Raw genomic sequence first — 21,089 nt, 5'->3', positions numbered from 1 at the left:
GACAATGAATATTGATATAATAATTTTATTTGAATTAAGAGAACATCTAGTCTGAATATGTGTTATTGTAAAAGCATACTATAGAGTGTTTATTATTAATTACTTTTGAATTTAATTCAGTATTTATTTTATATTTTTCTTGCTTAGTTTTATTAATTTTTATATCAGTTTTAGTAGTACTTCAAAATTAACCCAAAACAAAAATGTTGCCTTGCAACTGACTAAATTGATATATATATATATATATATATATATATAATATATATATATATAGATGTATGTATACTGTATATATGTGTGTGTGTGGTGTGTGTAAGTTGCTTTGCATAAGAGCATCTGCTAAATGTACAATTTCTGTTAATGTTTTTTTTTTTTTTTCAATTAACGTAAATGGTTTTTAATAGATGAGTGTATCGAATATGCGTTTTTTTTTTTTTTTTTAAATAATGATCTGCTGTAAAATATTTCATTTACTAGGTATTATTTTATGAATGGAAAATTTGCCAGCTGATCACACTGAGATGCATTTTAATCTCAGGATGTCTTTTTTTATGGGTTGATTCATACCTGATTCATACCAAATCTGCATAGAATTCTCCATTAGAATTCTCCCTAAAAAATGATTTGTAAAAAATCATCATTGAATCACAAGTTAAAAAGGTTTGTCGGCTCAGATTTATTGGTGGAAAAAAAAACGAGTAGCATGTCTTGTTTTCTATTGTTCAGGAATCATGTTATCTGGTTTTCATATTAATCAGTATATTTGATACGAATAAGAATCTGTGAATCACGAGGCAGTCGATTTACATCACGGCATGCTGAACGTTGTTCTGAATACACAAACCTGCGTTTTCAGTAGATTTCCCTGTTTAGTCTGTATGGCAGTTGGATGCCTGTTCCACCATGCTATCAGTCATGCATGGCCTACTGAGGAAGACATTAGTGCAGAGAGGGGAGAGGTGATTGTGTACTGGTGCGAGGGGCACCCTTCATCCTCCAGCAGCTCAAGGTGATCCTGTCACAGCCTGATTAATGACTCGTTGGTTTGCAGAACACCAGCGCCTCAGAGCACGCCCCCTGCACATAAAACAAAACATTGCACATGCACAAATTGCAGTCAAAACCGCTTTATGTCACTATGAATTGTCCATTAAAACAGAAGTGATAATAATCTGATGATGGCCAGCGCAGGTGCACAATACCTGCACTAGAGGGCGATGTTGGTATCTTATTAAGTCATATTATATATAGCATTTAAAAGTGTGTATGCATTATTGGTTATCCTGGTTGCACTACTTGCATTAAATAAAAAAATAAAAATGTTCTTTAAAAAATATCTTGCTTTTATTTTCCGCAAAAGAATAATCATGAAATATAGGTTTGGGAAAAAGACATGGTGAGTTTAAATTGACAGTTTTTTTTTTATTTTTATGAACTGTCCCTTTAAGCAATTTATACAAAGCAAACATTCCTCCTACTTAAAGGCTTTCCTACTTAAAGCCCCCATCACCCCCCTCAGATTTGGAGAAAGTGTAGCATGCATCAAGGATGCTCTGCAGTGAATGGGTGCGTCGGAATGAGAGTCCAAACAGATGATAAAAACCTACCACAATAATCCACAAGTAATCCACAGCACTCCAGTCCATCAGTTAATGTATGGCTGGTGAAGCCAAAAGATGAGTGTTGTGGAGAAGCAAATCAGTCATTGAGGATGTTTTAACTTTAAAGTGTTGCTTCTGGCTAAAATATGAGTTCATAATCCATAACAATGATTCCTCCGAAGAAAAAGAAAAGACCAATCTCTATGTTGTCTCTCACATCAAAATCCACTCAACATCATTTGTTTAGAGCTGTTTTGGCTTGTAAACTGTGCTCGATCTGTGCAGATTTTTCTCCTGATTCAGACTAGATGACTTTTCCCTGGAGGAAGCAATATTATGGATAGAGGCAGAAGTTAAAAAATGTCTTGTGGATTTTGGCTCACAAGAACATTAAACTGGTTGGACTGGAGTTGGTGTGGATTGCTTGTGGATTATTGTGATGTTTTTATCAGACTATTGGACTCTCATTCTGACGGCACCCATTCACTGCAGAGCATCCATTCAGCTCGCAAGTGATGGAATGCTACATTTTCTCCAAATTCTTGATGAAGAAAAGAAAACAAACTCATCTGCTTCTTGGATGGCCTGAAGGTGAGGAAAATTTCCATTTCGGGCCTGAACTATTCCTTTAAGTAGTGAAACAATGATCAAAATGCTTGTCCGTAATATGTAATAATGTGAAATGAAAAACGATATTCCTTGTTTCATCCTGAACGCATGACCCTTTTAAAGTGTGTGGGAATTAAATAAGCGTCTTATTAAGGGAAGGGATATTAAGTGGATTTGACGCAGTTTGAATCAAATTCTACATGTAACGCGAGAAAACATTCCCAGAAACGCTGTTTAAACCCAAGCACTGCTTGTCCCTGACGCACCATTATTCACCCCATACTGGATCTGTCCATCAGTGTCGTGAAGGTGTGTGAGCTTTGATTCTGCTGCTTGTCACTTTATGTTCTCTCTCTCTCTCCTCTCCGCTCACTCGCTCAGGCCACTGCTTTGCTCGCTTTATGTTGCTTTGCTGTGTTTTGCTTTGCTCTGCTGTGCTTGTGCTTGATGGTTTGCCTTTTAATCACGACCTGCTCTCGTTTTTGTTTGTTTCCTTCCTTTTTTGTCATTTCCAGATTTGCATATCCATTCTTCCTACCTCCTTCATTTGCCTTTCCTTCACTCTGAGAATGGCAAACATCGGGCATTCCACTGACAATATTCAGTTTTTCGTACCCAACAGACACCAGTTCAGAACGTTAAGAGTCAGTCTTAGTGCTCGTGTGTGTATGTGTTTGTGTGTGTTTGTTTGTGTTATGTGTGTTTTGGGGGTTGGGACGTTAACTGATGTTGTGTTCACTCTGATTCCAGCTGTTATGAGTCTTTCATGTCAGTCAGAAGCAGCACAAACGGGTTTCACCTGCTCGTTGCTGGTTTTGTACCTCTGATTAAGTTTATGAAAGTCAACATGACATGTCATTCATGAACCCATGTTGCTTTCATAATGATGATGTCATAGATTTCCAGATCCTATCCGAGTGGATTTGTAAAAAATGTCCATTACAGAATTTCAGGTAATTCCCGGTGCGTGGCCGAAAAACAAGAGGTCTCAGTGATGTCACTGGAATAATGTGTATTTAAAAAACATAAATAGACTTTGATTTCATGTGACTGTAAGCAATAAGGGGGTTTTACCCTAATTTTACCACAAATATGAAAGAAGTGTTCCATTAAATATACAATTTATTAAATATACACTACCGTTGAAAAGTTGAGAAAAAATACAGTATATATATAACTGTTTATTTATTGGTACATATTGTAAAATGTAATTTATTCCTGTGAGTCAATGCTGAATTTTCAGCATCATTACTCCAGTCTTCAGTGTCACACAATTCTTCAAAAATCATTGTAATATGCTGATTTGCTGCTCAAGAAACATTTCAAGAACAAATATAATTTTCTGTCAAGTTTAGTCAATTTAATGTATCTTTGCTGAATATTCACAATTTACATGGTTATGGTTGGCAATAGAATTCAAGTGTGTGTGTGTGTGTGTGTGTGTGTGTGTGTGTGTGTTGACTATTACAGTGCATTTTAAACAAGGGCTCTTATCCATTGTATAATGATGTCATTTTTTAAATCTCTAATTAAAGCTTATGGACTTGTTTATTAAAAGCAGATAAGCCATGAGAGGCCATGCGTTACAATTGATTTATTCGATGCTAAAAGGGATCATTGTAAGCAACTGATCCCACTTAAAACATAGTAAAATCTCACTGTACAAACTCATGACCTCTCGTGCTGTTTTCTCTACACTTTGCCAAATATTATATTATACTTCCCTAGTGCATTTTGCATGCTTATAAAATGTTTAGGGGAATGGAAAGCAATTTTCTTTTTGAATCTCTGATATGTTTCATGCAGCATCAAGGCACTTTGGCACTAGTGGATGTCATGACTCTTGATCTTTCCATAATGGCGTTTTGTGAGTGTGTGTGATCATAGATCATAAATCCCAATGACGCCACATTCCCTCTGGACATTTCACTCTCTCCCACACGAGCTCGTGACACACTCATGGCACATCTGAACACATGCAACAGCTCTGTGCTCGCAGCCTTCTCCCGTTTTCCGTCGTGTGTGGACCGAGTGTGCGAGGAGAAGGTTCTGACGCATGATCCTCCCCTATTTGTGCACTTTTCTTCTCTGTTCTCTGTCGTTCCCTGATTGATGACTTGATAATTCCATCAGAGTGATCAGGGAATCTGAGAAGAATCTCATTAAGAGAAGATAACACACACACACACACACACACACACACTGTTTGCCATAAAGATCGCGACACTAGTTCAGTCTCACAATGGAAATTCATGTTCAGCACCATTTTTTTTTATTAACATTATTTCAGATGATTATTTTTGAAGTCTTGGTAAATATCCATTTTACATGCAAGATTTTTTCAGACCCTGCAAGGGGATATTAGCAAAACCGAATGTGATGTTAGCACTCCAGGACTTGTGTTTTAATAATAATTAATACATTGCATAATAAATAATAATTGCTAACTTTTTGTAATTGCTTATTTTTGATGGGAAAATGAATTCATGGTTTGTGGCTTTGCATTTGCTAATTCTCTAATGGATTCGCCGAAGTTAAAACTTTAGGGCACAGTGAAGATAAAGGTTTTTTCGCATAACTTGTGTACTCCGTTCTCCTGTCTTTGTATGTGTATGAGATAAGTAAAAGTGTAGAGTGGCCACCACTTTATATTTATATGTTTTCAGAAAATTTTAAAGGGATGTAGAGTATAGAAGTAGGTAGAACAATAAAAATTATCAGATGTAATTACTGATTAAACAGTAACTGTCACACTACTGTTCAACCATTTGTAGTCTGCACTTTTCTTTTGAAAGGAATGAATACTATTCAGCAAAATATGCATTAAATTGATTTTTTAAAATGACAAAGAAAAATTGACATTTATAATGTTTGCAAAAGATTACACTTCCAATGCATGCTGTTCCTTCAAACGAAGGATCAAAGAATCCTGAAGAAATGTTTTCAACATTGATAATAATCAGAAGTGTTTCTTGAGCAGCAAATCATCATATTAGAATGATTTCTGAAGGCCCATGTGACACTGAAGACTGAGGCGGAGATGATGGAAATTCAGCTTTGATCACAGAAATAAATAACATTTTACAATATATTCAAATAGAAAACAGTTGTTTTAAATTGTAATAATATTTTGGAATATTACTGATTTTCTTACATTTTTGATCAAATAAATGCAGCCTTGGTGAGCAAAAGAGATTTCTTTAAAAAAAAATATTTTTTTTTTTTTTTTTTTTTACAGACCCCAAAACATTTTAATGGTAGTGTAAATCACATCAGACAGGTAAATGGACATTGTAATGGTAATCTAATACTTACATTGAAACGCAAGGTTTTATCCTCCAAATGCAACCCAATCATGTGAAAAGCTGCAGTCAAACACATATGAAGGCTGTTTCTTTACTGAGGCTTTACAGAATCATCTTGAATGTGCTCTGAGCCTCTGAGGTTAAACCAGGCTTTTTACATAATTCATCAAAACCAGGTAAAAAATGGCCAGTGTAGGGCTTTCGTGGTATACAGGAAATATGATGCATCTTGTGCGAATATGTAGGGCTACAAATTTTGAGTCGTGTTTGTGTGTTTGTGTGTGTGTGTGTGTGTGTGTGTGTGTGTGTGTGTGTGTGTGTGTTTTTTGTGTGTGTGTGTGTGTGTGTGTGTATTTTCATAAATTTTGCTTTATGCCTGTTAAATCAACACTGGTCTAACTCATTTGCTGTCTCTCTCTCTCTCTCTGTCTCTTTCTCTCTCAGTAAGAACAGGCTGTCTTCCACCATGAACCCGGTGTACAGTCCAGTGCAGCCGGGAACCCCATACGGAAAACCCCAAGAATATGGCATATGCAGGTATGTGATGAGAGACAGCACAACATGTTTTATTAATACATGTCTCACTCTATACAATTCAACAGTGCATGCTAAAAAGGGTTTGTTTTCATGATCTCACATTAAAATGTAATGATTCAGCAATAAGAGGACATTTCTGCAATAAATGCAGTTTTTATCATCACTGACGGCAGGGTTTGTCTGATGAGCAGGAATGCCGCAGTGTGTGCATTAATGCGAACTTCACCTCTGTTCAGTGTTTGTTAGTGTGTGTGTGTGTGTGGATGTGTGTGTGTGTGTGTGTGTGTGTGTGTGTTCGTGTTCATGCATGTAGAGCCGTGTGAGTGTTGTGTGCATCTGTGTCACTCATGGCAGGTGTTTGTCTGCTGCTATGGCAACGGTGGGCTCATATTTGATGTGCTCTTATTGAAGGGATTCTCTGGGTCAATAGAGACTGTTTACATGCCAAAATCTCTCTCTCTCTCTCTCTCCCTCACTTTCAGTTGTTTCATAATGCCTTTCTGCCATTACATAGAGGAAAATGTTATTACTTAGAGGTTTTCTTCATGTACGATTTAAGTATGAGTTTTATTTTAGAAAATTCTTTAGGAGAAATAAAAATAGAGACAGATGTGACAGTTGTTGACGTACAGTGAAAGTATCTCAGTTAAGCTGTAATAATGAATGTAGATTATTTCTTGACATAATTTGCTGGGAAATAGATCGACTTTGGTATCGAGACAAATTTGAGTACAATTTAAGACATTGTTAAGATCTCTTATAAAACTCTACAAAAAGTGTGCTCATGCAATCAGAGGGGAGTTAGTTAGGGTAGTCTTGAATTAATTAATTGAATTTATTTGATTGTCAAAAAATGAAAAATTTCAGCTTTAAAGACAGAATGAATATTTCAGCATATTTACTTTCTTAGCACACGTTTCTGCTCTTGTTACTAAAGATTCATCAGTGCACGTTATTCCAAAGATAATAAAATATTGGTCTTTGTAATCTTTCATCATAATGTAATCACTTTCAATAGCAAATAGCTATTTCAGTCATTTTAGGTTGCTTCATTTCTAAAATGTTCTAAAAAGCTAATAGTCAGGTCACATTTATTAATATAAATTTACATATGCGTTACAGATTGTTTTAAAGCATAATAAAGTGTTAATGTTGCAAAATGTATCAATTACGAAACATTTTTTTCAGCTGTAACACATTTCTACAATTAGTATTTAGTTCAGTGTTGATGATTCAGTTCAGTTTTAATAATATTGTCAGTGTGGCAAAAGTTCATCATTTTGATATATTGAATATTTGCTCATATTTGAGACAGTAATTTAATAACAGCAACAAATAGCATGTTTTTATAAAAAGATGTGGGATAGAAATGCTCTGGCAGGGTGAATTTGAAGGTGAATGCCAGGGTTGAGCATTCTCCTGAATCTCTTCTTACAGATAAATACACATAAGTGGCATGAGATTGAGTAAAGGATGCGAGAATCATCAGTCGTAAGAAGCATGTGATGTCACAGACTCGCGTTAGATGAGCTGAACCTGTTTCCTCCAATGTCTATCAACCTGTTCAGACCTGAATGCTCTTTCCCATGATGCCCTGTACGTCTGATAGCTCGTGCTGTTCTTTATGAGAGCGATGCGCTGGCTTTCACACTCATCTGACTGTGTCTTATTGAGACAGACGAGTCATAATGGAGACCATCTGTGCCCATCCTGTCCAATCAAGCTCTCTCTGACTCTCTCTGTCCTTTTCTTATGATGGCACAGGTTCCAGAGAGTGATTTGCATCAGTATGTCTGGAAAAATGAACAGCCTCTTCATTTACAGAAATGAATCTGCACTTGCTGTCATGAAATTTATGTTCTGATGACTGAAACATTTGTCTAATTTGGTGTATGCTCAAAAACATCAGCAGTGCCGAGATCATGGGTTTTGATTTCCAGCGAATGCATGCACATGATCAAATCTCCAGATGTTTTGTATTAAAGAAGGTAGAGTCGGTTTTGATTAGTCCTCAAACAATACGCCTCTTTAAATCATCAATATGAGATCTAGTGAGCAGTGTGGCAGATGTCCAATATATAATATATAATAAAATTTTTTTTTCAAAAAAATTAATACTTTTATTGATCAAGGATGTATTAAATCTATCCAAAAAAACATTAAATACACTAATAATCCTGAAATAAAAAATATCAAGGTTTCCACAAAATATGAAGCAGCACAACTGTTTTCAACACTGAATCAAGGTTTCCACAAAATATGAAGCAGCACAACTGTTTTCAACATGATAATCAGAAATGTTTCTTGAGCAGCAAATCAGCATATTAGAATGATTTCTGAAGATCATGTGACACTGAAGACTGGAGTAATGATGCTGAAAATTCAGCTTCATATCACAGGAATAAAATATACTTTCAAATATAAAACTGGTCTTTTAAAAATTGTAATGATATTTTACAATATTTTTTGTTTTTACTGCATTTTTAATCAAATATATGCAGTTTTGATGAGCATAAGTGCAAACTTTTGAACGGTTGTATACATAATTTAATATCAGTAAAAATTACATATATGCACAATATTTACTCGATTTATTGAGGAAAATTGTTTATCTTGCATAAACATTACTTTATTAGCCAGTACAATTCAGTCATTAAAAATGGCCACTACATCATTCAAAAAATAGCTTGTTTTGATTTCATGTTGATTTTCAACAAGTTTTAGTGTCATTTCTCAACTGCTGTCTCTTTGCACGGTTTACAGGTTATCCAGGAGTTTACCCTACGACTGCCCCGACCTACACAGCCAACCTTTATCAGACAGGTAGCCCGGGATACCCACCAGGTGTGTACACACATGCTTTCTCAACGCTGTCCAGTGTATATGGAGTATTACACACTTACATTAGTAAAAAACACATTTACACACTTCAGTGATCCATTAACAACAATCAAACACATGCAGCATTCACAAACGCAGTAATGCATTACACTGTCTATAGCCTCGTTTTGATGATGCTGGCCTGTGACTGAACAGTTAAACAGTGTATCACTGTTCTATACTGTAGTGCTGCTTCCAGCTAGTGACATACATACAACATCTTCATAAGGGTTCGAAAAATGGCTTCATTTGTATTCGTGTAACAGTGTAACTCATAAAGCCACTGCTTTGTTTCTTTATGAGCTTCTTCCTGAAATGATTTTAGGACATACATCTATTTGTGTCTTGAATCTAGAGTGATGTATGCAAATTATATTTTGAAGTTTTTCAGGTGTAAATCAGCTTCATTTGAGTGTGAAATTGAGTCTGGAGAGAAACCAGGACACAGTGAGGATGAGTCATGTGAAGAAGGTTGACTTTAATGCAGATCATTTCCCATTAGTATTGTGTTAACAGGCTTGTTTGAGCCAGCGGTGACTCAACTTTTAGCATGGCCATTAACACTGTTTTGTTAAAAAAATTCTACCGGATTTGTGCTGTAAGTAGACATTTTTGGATCAGGATGTAAATGGTGCACTAGTGGATTGGTTTGTGAGGTCTGTGGTGTGATCAGTGCCATCCTGAACAGATGCTTGTATAATTTCTGTCTGTAATGTTATGACATGCCACCTGCCATTTTCAGATGCTTGTACAGACTGTCTTAGATCAGAGATCCAGTTGACATTTTGCTGGTGGAATCAGGTTTATATATATATATATATATATATATATATATATATATATATATATATATATATATATATATATATATATATATATATATATATATATATATATATAAATGCTCATTCATATTTTTATGTTTGGTCTAGTTTCTGGCTTGTTTGGATGTGATCTTAGATATAAGTAAATTATGCTTTTGGTTGAACAGCACTTTATTTACACAATCTGATACACTTTCTCAATACGTTTCTTTGTTTTCCACCCAGTATCTCCATTACATGCATTTGGAGCTCAAAGATTTCTACAAGATCTTTTTTATTTATGATTAAAAATACCATTTAAAATACATATTACAAAAAGTGGTTACTAAATGCTAAATACAAAGAATAAAATGCAACTAAATGATAAAGAGCATAGGAGAGCAAATTTATATATACAAAAAGCAGGAAAATTTATATATATAAAATATATAAGTAGTGATTTATTTTGATAATTACAAAATTTGCTGATGGTTTAGTCATAATGTTTATCTTCTGAGTTTAGCATGTTTTTACAAAAACTGGAGCATTTCCATTCATATTACTGATTTTAAAAACTATTAGCAATTAATCTGTTATCTGCCTGATTTTAGTTATCCTATTGACAAAATTCATTATTTTTATTATTGATTTTATTTATGTCCATTTTTATTTTCTCTCTCCACTAATAGTACATTATTTATATATTTCACATGACAATAAAATAAAGAATAATAAAAACGTCAGTGGTAATGAAGCTTAGCTATTTGTATTTATTTTAATTTATTTTAATAATTACAAAATATTCTCATGGTTATAAGTCAATGTTAATTTTCCAGTAATGTTTTAGTGCCAGCTTTACATTAAGTGAAAGGTTTTCACACGTTGTTGATTTTAAAAACTTTCCTAACTATAATTGTTTATCAGCTCTATTTTGCCCTTTTAGTTATCAGTATAGGCAAAATCTGCTAGAGGTCGACCTCTATTATCTATTAAATGTATGGATCTTTTAGACCATACTTCCTACAGTATCATAATTTAATCATTTGTTTAAGTAGCGTGGTTATCATAATAGATATCTGAATCAGATATAAAGGCCTGCGCAGAGCTGTAATGCTGCGGTAAAATCATGTGCGCAGCGTCTATGCGGCAGAGCCCCATGCCATTGTGATTCTCTCTCTCTCTCTCTCTCTCTCTCTCTCTCTCGGTCTCTCTGTGCTCTCTTGTATTTGGGGAAACATTGCACGAGTTCACACATTCGCCCCCTTGTGGCTTTGCCAGGATTGCTGCATTGGGAAGGAAGGAAGGCTTACAATGAAATACCTTTTAATCACTTTGCTGATGCGTTTATCTGACGTAACTTCCTGCAATCTTATTACAGAGTCAGTCCTCCTGGAGTAATCCGGGTTGCGTGGCTATCTTACGGCCAATAGTTCATGATCTCCCTTTGAGGGATTTCAGCCTACAGTGAACTTTGCTTAGATCTTTAACCTCTATGCCAACTCATAAAGTCATATGAGTTAGCATTCTACCATATTTCTAAGACTTTCTTTGCAGTATATGTAGCATAACAGCATAAACTCCACATGTAAAGATTACTACATTTGCCAAAATGTGCAGTAGATGGTTTGTAGCACGCTCCATGCAATATCACACATTTAATCTTCCATTTCTAGGGTGACAAAATGAACCATTATGAACCATAGATTATTTTTAACATGTCCCTTTGTTGATTTAAACTACCAATAAGTAAGACATTTTACATAAAATTGGAATAAGTGCAAATTAACCTTTCTGTGAGGATATAACTAGATCCACGTGCTGAATTAAAGATGCAATATATTATATACTGTATTGTATGCAAGCTTTCCAATCCAGTTGTAATCCATCATTCTGATATCCGAATTTTTAAATCTTTTTGCACTGCCAGATGTTGACACATTTAATACAAAATTGAACTAAGGATAGAAAATAAAGTGATTAGGTCATGTGACAACAATCTAGTATATTGCCATTTAAAATATTAGTGGAATAATGCTTATTGTTTTATATATTTTTTTTAATATATATTTAGGCAGTGTACGGTGCATATTCCATAGCATTCAGTAACCAGTATGATAATGTTTTGATTTTGAACCATAGTGTGATTTATTGATATTCAGTGATGTTCAGTTTTTTGGGAGGAATTGAACCATCTTTTCTTTTTGAATAGAAAAATCTTTGTGAATGTTGTCATTTTTTGTGTTTTCTTTTTTGAATAGAAAAATCGTTATTTTTGAAAAGTTGAATGTGCGTTACTGCTTGAACTACAATCTTTCTTTATTGCCATAAGAGAAGAATATCAAATTGTAGCATAAAGAGCATTTAGTTTATTATTGTCTTTTACACAATGCCACATCCCATATTAGGTAAATTGGCCAGGTTGGTAGTTTTAGTTTCACTAACCTGCCCTGCAAAAATGTCCATGCTTAATTCAGCATCTGCTTGCTTCAGGATTGTGGGTAGTGTTGAAATCAATGGTTGCTATGGTAGATCGGTCTTTTAATTGAATAGTATTTTTACTTCTGGAACCCTACTTTTGGTGTTTATGTTAATGCAGGTTTACTGATGGACTGTGAGTGGAGGACAGGCAGTCAGGCAGATTTTGGAGATTAAGATTTGGCCACACAATAGTGACGCATGTCAGTAACCCTTTTTGTGTTGTTGTGTTTGTTTGGGACAGTGCTGCTGGTGAAGCAGGCCTGGCCCCAGACGGCATCTGCTCCGGGGCCCGCAGAAGGCTCCTATGACCTGGCCATGGACGCTGGTTCAGAGAGCAGGCAGTACCAGGCCTCATCTACAGCATTCAGTAAATATCATTACTATACTCTACTGTAACTGCTGTGTGTTCCCCTGTGACTCTATAACACACAAACACACACCCTTTCCCCGCACTGCAAAGAAAGAACACTTGCCCTCATTGTTCTGTTTCCCCCGAGTGTGTGCACACACACACACACACTTTTGGCCCTGCAGGATTTGATCACATAAAGACTTTCACGCATGCTGTGTAAACACACTTTACAACAAGTTCTGTTCCAAAACCCAGTGAGCTGCTTACATAGGCAACTACCTTCTAAGGCAGTATCCTAAGTCAAATGAAAGGATTTTTTGATTTTATACATATATATATATATATTTGGTCAGAGATGCGAAAAAAATGCTGTGTTTATTATTATTTTGTATAATAATAACAATAGTACTAATAATTTTAATACTAATTTTATTTTATAGTTCAATAGAATTATTGTATATCTGTAATATATTTTTATAATGATTTGTTTAATATTTATAATTTAAAAATAATGAAATAAAATTTTATTTTGAAGTATTATCCCTATTAATTAACAAGCTTATTTTATATTTATTTTGATTTATTATTATAATGGATGATTTTATTTTCACATTGCATACTTACTGCAAAAGATAAATGCTATACTAATTTATGCCAAAAGTGCAAATCATTAAGATACAGATTTTTTTTTTTTTATTATTTACAATTTTAGTAATTTCGTTGTGTGGTTTTTTTCATATTTATTAGTTTTTTATGTCTTTATTAATTTTATTTCAGTTTTGGTTATTGTAATACATCAGCTAAATGAACATGAACTAGCTGAAATGAAATAAGTTGAAGTATAGTACAATTTTTTTTTTTTTTTTTTTTTTTTTGGATTTAATTAACTCTGAAATGAAACAAATGCATTCTTTTGTGTTTCTTTTGTGATGTCTTAAAATGCTGTCTATGTAGGCAGTTCACTAGGGTTTGTGACAGGTAGTATCATACTGTCTGAGATCTAAGGTTTCATTCTGAGACTGCAATGTTAAATGAGTGTTGTGGGGTTGTATTAGACAGATTGAAAGGCTTGAGTCCGGCGTGTTGCATCAGTGGTCATGGTCAGTGTAGAAATGACTGACAGTGTGTCTTTAGTATGAAGGGAATCTGTCGGTGTGTTGTATAACTAATAACGCCTCAAGCCATGTATTCTTCCCATTTGTGCAGCTGAAGTCACATTCTTGTGCATTTTTTTCCACTTTGCTGTCAACAATAAAAGCCTAACAGACAGTGTGTGTAGAAAAAGAGGAAGTGTGAATGTGTGCACTTCATATGTGCTTTAGTTTAGTTAGGCACACTTTTGTACAGCACACTCCATCCTTACAACTCTAGTGTGCTTTACTGTTGCTCACCAGAAGGTGGCGATATGGAGGTTTTGGAAATCCAACCAGAGACATAGACGAGTGTAAATTAATATTTTTTTAGACATAAATAGTGTTTATTCGATTGTTTTGTGGCAGACGCCTGCTTGACCTAACGCTGTCTTTCTCTGTCTCATTCTCTGTTTCAGGATATACTGCAGGAACACCTTATAAAGTGCCCCCTACTCAGAACAATGGAGCTCCTCCGCCCTATTCCCCATCTCCCAACCCCTACCAGACGGCCATGTACCCCATAAGAAGTGCCTATCCCCAGCAGAACCTCTATGCTCAGGTAAAATCTAATTATAACCTGTAACCAGCTGGAATTACACCACAATCCATGATTAGCAAAATGCTTTGTTATGTTTTGACAAAGAGAGAAATCCAACTTGACTTGACCCTTTATTTGCCTCATATCCAGGACTATTGGGATTTGTTCCCATAACACCCACCATCACAATACAGTGAATCATCCCTTACAGGATTTGACCGTACAGCCTTTCAGCTCCCGTCACCGGTCTTTTGTAATTTGAGTTGATCTTGTTCTCAGGGTGCTTATTACACACAGCCAGTGTACGCCGCCCAGCCTCATGTCATCCACCACACCACCGTGGTCCAGCCCAACAGCATCCCCTCCGCCATCTACCCCGCTCCTGTACCCGCACCCCGCTCCAACGGTATGGCCATGGGCATGGTGGCCGGGACAACGATGGCCATGTCTGCTGGTGAGATACTCAAAAAAATTTCATATTATTGAAGCTAAGAAATTATATTTAAAAATTTTTAATTATCATTTGTGGAGGGGGATAGAGGCTGTGCTTCTGTAGCTCAAGTGGTAGAGCATTGCGTTAACAAGTGCAAGGTTGGGGGTTCGATTCCCCGGGAACACATGATAGGTAAAAATTGATAGCCTGAATACACTGTAAGTCACTTTGGATAAAAGCGTCTGCTAAATGCATAAATTTAATTTAAATTAATATGTACTTGAATGTGTATTAAAAATACAGCTACTACTTTCCTACTTCATCAATGGGTATATTAGGTATATAGATGTTTTAAAATAAAAATAAGTTTTTATTATAAAAATATATTACGTTTTACAATTTATATAATCAATGTTTTTAATAAATTTTTAGTTTATTAACTAGATTTATTTCAATGCTAGTTTCAACTACTGCAATATCGCTTTTAAAACTTTTTGTTTTAGTTCAGCATTAAGGTGTATTTTTTATTAAACATAAATATATGTCTATGTTTAAATATATATTTTTTATTATATATTTCTAAATTTTGGGGGGAATTTTATAATGAAAAATATATTAAATTAATGCAACATTTATATAATAAATGTTTTTAATTTATTAATTAGATTTATTACAAGTGATAAATTAGAATAAAACACTATATATACTTTTTTTTGTGTGTGTGTGTGTGTGTGTGTGTGTGTGTGTGTGTGTGTGTGTGTGTGTGTGTGTGTGTGTGTGTGTGTGTGTGTATTTTTTTGGTTAAATATAAATACATATTTAAAATAAAAGAAATCCTTGAAAATTTTATTAGAAATTATAGAAATGGCATTTTAATTATATATTAAAAAATTTGAAGTTTCATTTTTAATTAAATTAATATTTTATTAAAAATAAAACATTTATAATTTAGAAAAGTTATTTAAAAAAAATTAATAAAATATATTAATAAAATACTTTTTTACATTTATTTATTAGATTTATTTAAAATGACATCGACTGGGATCTATAGACTCAGCAGCAGCAAGGCAGCACACTATTGTTCTTATTGGTTCCAGGACTTAATGTGTTTTGTGTAATAGTGTAATTAAATCATTTTGATTTAAAAAATTACTTTTCAATCTCTCCCAAAAGGAACACTGCTGACCACCCCTCAGCACACTCAGATTGGAGCACACCCCGTCACCGTGCCAACATACCGACCCCAAGGAACACCTGGGTACAGCTACGTGCCACCTCACTGGTAGAGCTCACCTGCCAATCATGTGAGACCCCGCCCACATGACTCATTCATCTTTGCTCCACCCACCCAGTGCAGAGCAATCGCCGACTTCTCGTTTTCCTCTCTCTCTCTCTCTCTCTCTCTCTCTCTCTCTCTCTCTCTCTCTCACTCACAGATCTGGAGTCAAACATTGTATGCAACTACTCAAGTCTTACATCGGCGCTCTGTGCTCAACAGTGAGGCGCCACGTCTGTTTGCAAGAACAAAAGAGAAAAAAAAGTGCAAGGGTCACTTTATGCATTCTTACGTGTTTTTGTAAAAGCTGCTTTTTTATCTTTTTATTTAATTTTTATTTTTTTTATTTTTTTTTATTCTCATTTTTTTGGGATGATGTTCTTGCATTAGGTTATTTTAATTTCTTCATTGTTCCATAGTTACTTCTATAAGAACTCCAGAATGATTTCGACCAATCACGATCTGTCTTTGTGTTCAGTATAAACGCTGATGTGTGTGTAGGAATGTACCGACGCAATATCAGCACCACTCGGATCATAATCATCCACTTACGCTGCCAAATTTTATAACCTTTAGATATCTGCACAGTGTTCCTTTTTTATTTCGTTTTATTTATTTACAGCGGAGTTTCATTTCAGCCTTCCCGAAGCGCTTGGGAATCATTTACTTTCATTTTAAACTCAATTCTCCCTCATTTCGTTCTGTCATCGATAACAAGGGTGTCTTCCAGCTTGTAGCTGTTCATGTAGATTTGTAAGGAATATATCATTAGTAGGGCAGTGCAAACGTGGTTTAACCTTCATTAGGATATCGAGTACATACAGTAAGCTTAGTTATTCACTAAATAGAGAACTTTTGAGTGAGCTGGTTACTTTATTAGCTTATGTGTCAGGATAGCGTAAGCTTCCAAACTATAACGTGTATATTTGATTTATATAAGTGTGCGCGCATGCGCTCACAGTGAATATTGAGGAAAAAAATCTATCAGTGGCACTTAGCTGGAGCCTCTGGGTGCGATGTCGATCCCGCTGATATCGAACCCGATCGAAACGTGTGCCAACTTTGAGGCCAGACATGACGGACGCTACTCTGACGGAATGATTAGGATTGGATCCGATTCAAAGGGACTTTATGGTAGCACTAAAAGCAAAAAAAAAAAGATTGAAACAAGGGAGGGACGTCGTTCCGGCATTCATTTCCAATCAGCTCCGGCTCGAGAGTGGGTCTAACCCCTGGTCCTCTGTGAATCCTTGGGCCTTTAGGCCTGTAGTTGCACAGATTTTAGGCGTAGAAACGGAGTTGTTCAATGCAATAATACGAACGGCCTGCTTGAATGGCTTTTAATTGTAATTTACAGCATTTTTAGAGAGAGATAAAGAGAGAATTTTGATTTCCCGAGGCCTCGCCTGTATCCATGAATAGTGTACTCAGAAGTGACATATCAAGTATTCTATGAAATGTTATCATACTGAAGCATTGCACATTGACAAATAGACATAACTTAATAACCAATTATACGGTACACTCTCATATTTAATGATGTAATTAAGAAAATCAAGCATTTACTCTGCAAACCATTAGTCTTGGTAATGTCTCTGGAAGTAATATTATTGTCAGTACAGAACAATATCACTCTTTTTGTTGTTTTGTTGGCTAAGCAACCACTATTTCGATATATAGTACACTCAAAAGTGGGAAGAAGCGATTGTCTGATCTTATGTGAAAGTCATAGCGTCTAGTAATGCATGTGTCATGCGGGTGAATGCAGTATAGTGTAATCAGATGGAAACTATGCCCTTGCAAAGCATGGTTGCATCATGTTGAATAGCAGCTTATGGATTGCTTTTAATAAAACATTAACATTACAGCACATACCTTTTGGTATTTTTCGTTAAAGTAAAGGGAGAGAGTGAGGGCGCAGAGTGACTGAATCTCATGGGGAATATATATATATATATATATATATATATATATATATATATATATATATATACATACATAATTGCCTAAATTAAGTGAAGCCTTTTTTTTGCTTTATTCCTTTATTTTCAGATTAAGCTACATATTGTTATTAATGTAATACATCCTGTAGTTTTTTTTTATTATTATTTTTATTGTTTATGATTTGTACTATTCTAAATAGTGGTGGTGATTCTTTGAATTTCTAAAATATTGTAATTATTTTTCTTTTACTTCAACAAAGGCAGTCAACAAATATCACCATGATGCGTGCATAATATATCTAAATTTCAAAAGGAAATTGTCATGAAAATAATAATAGAAAAAAATTTATAAGAATTAAGAAATCTCAAATAGGCTTCATTTTCTTTATGCAAAATATATAATTTTTTTTTACTTCACTGCAGTATAATCATTTTCCTTTAGTAAGAGCACATTTGTTTGGCAAAAGCAAGTAAAGCGAGTCAAAAGACCTTTAGTGTATGTAATATTTGTGTAACAGTTGAATTTTTTTCATGTGATGTCATCAATAAGTAATGTAATTGAGTCAAACCGGCTCGTTGGTTAATTATTGGATGAAATTGCATAATTCACAGCATGTTCACATACTCTGTCTCTGTTTTGATGACATATGATGTCATTTTCCTGCCCTACTCTTTCCTTTTCTGGTCTTATACAGTATTATATCAAGCAGTGAACTATATTTTCTGTGTCTTTGCATAAGTTTGCATCACAAGGCTTGATTGATGCAATTAATCACTGTAGTCGACATATGAAACTCATCTGAAACGCAAGCAGACCGCCGTCAGACCTCTAAACTCTAGGACTAGAGTGACCTTTTACACTGCAAAATGAATAAAGGGTTTTAAATCCAAAAAGAGGACGTTACCATCCACTCTGACATGTAATTTAGGCGCTTTTTACGTAAGTGTTATTTAAAGTTTTAATTAATGATTGATGTTCATTTTTCTTAAATAGGAGATCTTTATAGTTGATCTGGGGTGGAGTGATACAGTCCATGTGGTCGAGGCATTTCAGAGCACAAGTCTTCAAAGGGTTTCCTCTTCCTCTACATGCATCTCCCCAATCTGTCTTTCTCTTCTACTTTTAGTCCTAATGACAAGGAGGACCGAGTTCAGCGATCTGAAGCTGCGATTCAAATAGTGGCAAACTTTTACTCAGCTTTTTGTGAAAATTAGATAGGAGCGAAGATGATGTACAACGTTTTAATGCAGGGTCTTCATGAATTTAAAGGGACAGATCATCCAAAAATGAAATGCTGTGCAAAAACATCTGGTTTTATGTTCCACTGAAGGAAGAAAAGAAGTCAAAATGATAACTGCACTTTCATTTTTGGATGAATTATTCCTTTAATCCTGAACAGTTGTATTTTTCCAATATCAAGAATCGCTCACCACAAATTATTCCAGTGAGGGTTTTTGCTGTATTTCTCCCATTCTAAAATAAATTGATCCGTTTTCTGTGTGAAATCAGGTGGTCTTTTCTGGGGGGTGGTTTTTGGCTCGGTTGTGATGTGGAAGACGCTTCGGTTTCCTGTTGTTTTTTTTTTTTTTTTTTTTTTTTTCTGTTTGGATCGTTTTGATGTTGATATTGCAAACCCATGCACTGTTCTGTTCTTTGGTTTCAGGGCATCGATCAAAGGATTGTTTACTAGCGCCCGTGATGCATGCAACGGGTTATTAGCTCTAGTGAAGTCAGTGTCACCTCACCAGTATGTTAAGGTATTTCTTAAGTAATTGTGGCACTGGTTTCACGCTCTTGCTGAAAACCTGTGCTATGTACCGTTGGCTTAAACACAAACAAACGAGAGGTTGCTATTTCACGCTAATGTTTAGGAAAACAGCTATTTGTGTTTGACCCGTGTGGAGAATAAGACTTCATTGTTTACATTCTAAATGTAAATCAAAAAGGGGAAAGTCTTCCAGAATTTATCTCCCTTCAGTGAGTGTTAAAGAGCCCTTGCCCCATAGTATGTATTACGCACTACTGCGTGGTTCTGGCAGCATCAAGATCTCATTCCTGCAAGGCTGTGGCAGGTCCGAGCGCGTTTACTCCAGTGCGGTCCAGACCGTGCCATTCAACCCAGTTGAGCAAGGAGACCCACATCAGGCTTGTGAAATGAAGTGTAAAACTGTTTTTATTATTTTGGGTTTTTTATTGTTTTGTTTTGTTTTTGAAGATCAGTTAGTGATCTCTGTGATATAATTAAGCCAAGTTTGTAATTGTATAATATTTACTGTAAGATGTAGAACATTCAATAACTATTAAAATCTTTCCAAAAAAACAATTGTTTTTTTTTCTTCCCCTAGCACACATTCAAATGTATAATACTGATGATGGATGCCTGAGTTATTATTATTATTATTATTATTATTATTATTATTATATGCTTAAATATTATATTTGCTATTGTTATTTTTTATTTTCAGTTGCATTAATAATGTAGATATGGTGAAATCAGGTTCATTGAGACATATTTCCCAGTCATCTTAATGGCAAAAACTTCCCCAAACTGTCCCAATATCCAACATATATATTACATACACGTGTGTAAAATCATTTGGCTGAAATAGAAATCTTTTGTAACATTATAAAGTACTATCACTTTAGATCAATTTTATGCATGCATCCTTAAAGTATTAATTTCTTTAAATTGAAAAAATCTTACTGACCCCAAACTTTTGAACAGTAGCATATAATGTTACAAAAGCTTTCTATTTCAGATAAATGCGGTTCTTAGTAGCATATCACAATTTTCTGTTCAACAAAGAATACTGGATGAAAAAAAAAAGTACACAACTGTTTTCAAGCAGCTTAGACCAGCAAACCAGTTTTGAATGACTTGTAAAATGATTTGGATGGAGCCATTAGTCAAAACAGCTAAAGAGCTGCTGCCAACAAAAATAACTTGAATAATTCTTAAATATTTAATCATTTTGCTTTACTTTACTCAGACACCAGTCATTGTTTTAACAAATTTTGCAACAAACCCTGAAATGTGAATAAATCTCTTCAAGCTGTTCAAGTGTCAGCAGGTCATTTTTCTTCTGCATTTGGAAACAGTGGATATACTCGTTCCAGCACGAGTAGAATCATGTCTCCTACATTCCCAAAGATCTTCAGTGGCAGCAGAGACCAGGAGCAGATGTAACATCTGCAGTTCA

At 34.9% G+C, this 21,089-nt stretch overlaps 1 protein-coding gene across 1 annotated transcript; it reads left to right on the top strand.

Moving 5' to 3' along the window:
- Positions 1 to 5,955: 5,955 nt before the first annotated feature.
- On the top strand, positions 5,956 to 20,212 carry LOC122148622 (protein FAM168A-like). The gene is given in 8 exon segments (XM_042775721.1): positions 5,956 to 6,026; positions 6,028 to 6,052; positions 8,816 to 8,896; positions 12,455 to 12,580; positions 14,115 to 14,257; positions 14,516 to 14,690; positions 15,843 to 15,973; positions 16,106 to 20,212. Coding segments are annotated over 7 exon segments (708 nt in total). The 5' UTR covers positions 5,956 to 5,981; the 3' UTR covers positions 15,956 to 15,973; positions 16,106 to 20,212.
- Positions 20,213 to 21,089: the final 877 nt, after the last annotated feature.

This window comes from Cyprinus carpio, chromosome A18 (genome assembly GCF_018340385.1).
Source record: "Cyprinus carpio isolate SPL01 chromosome A18, ASM1834038v1, whole genome shotgun sequence".
NCBI classification, from domain to species: Eukaryota; Metazoa; Chordata; class Actinopteri; order Cypriniformes; family Cyprinidae; genus Cyprinus; species Cyprinus carpio.
The sequence above is the reverse complement of the archived record's forward strand: the minus strand, read 5'-3'. Positions and strand labels throughout refer to the sequence as shown.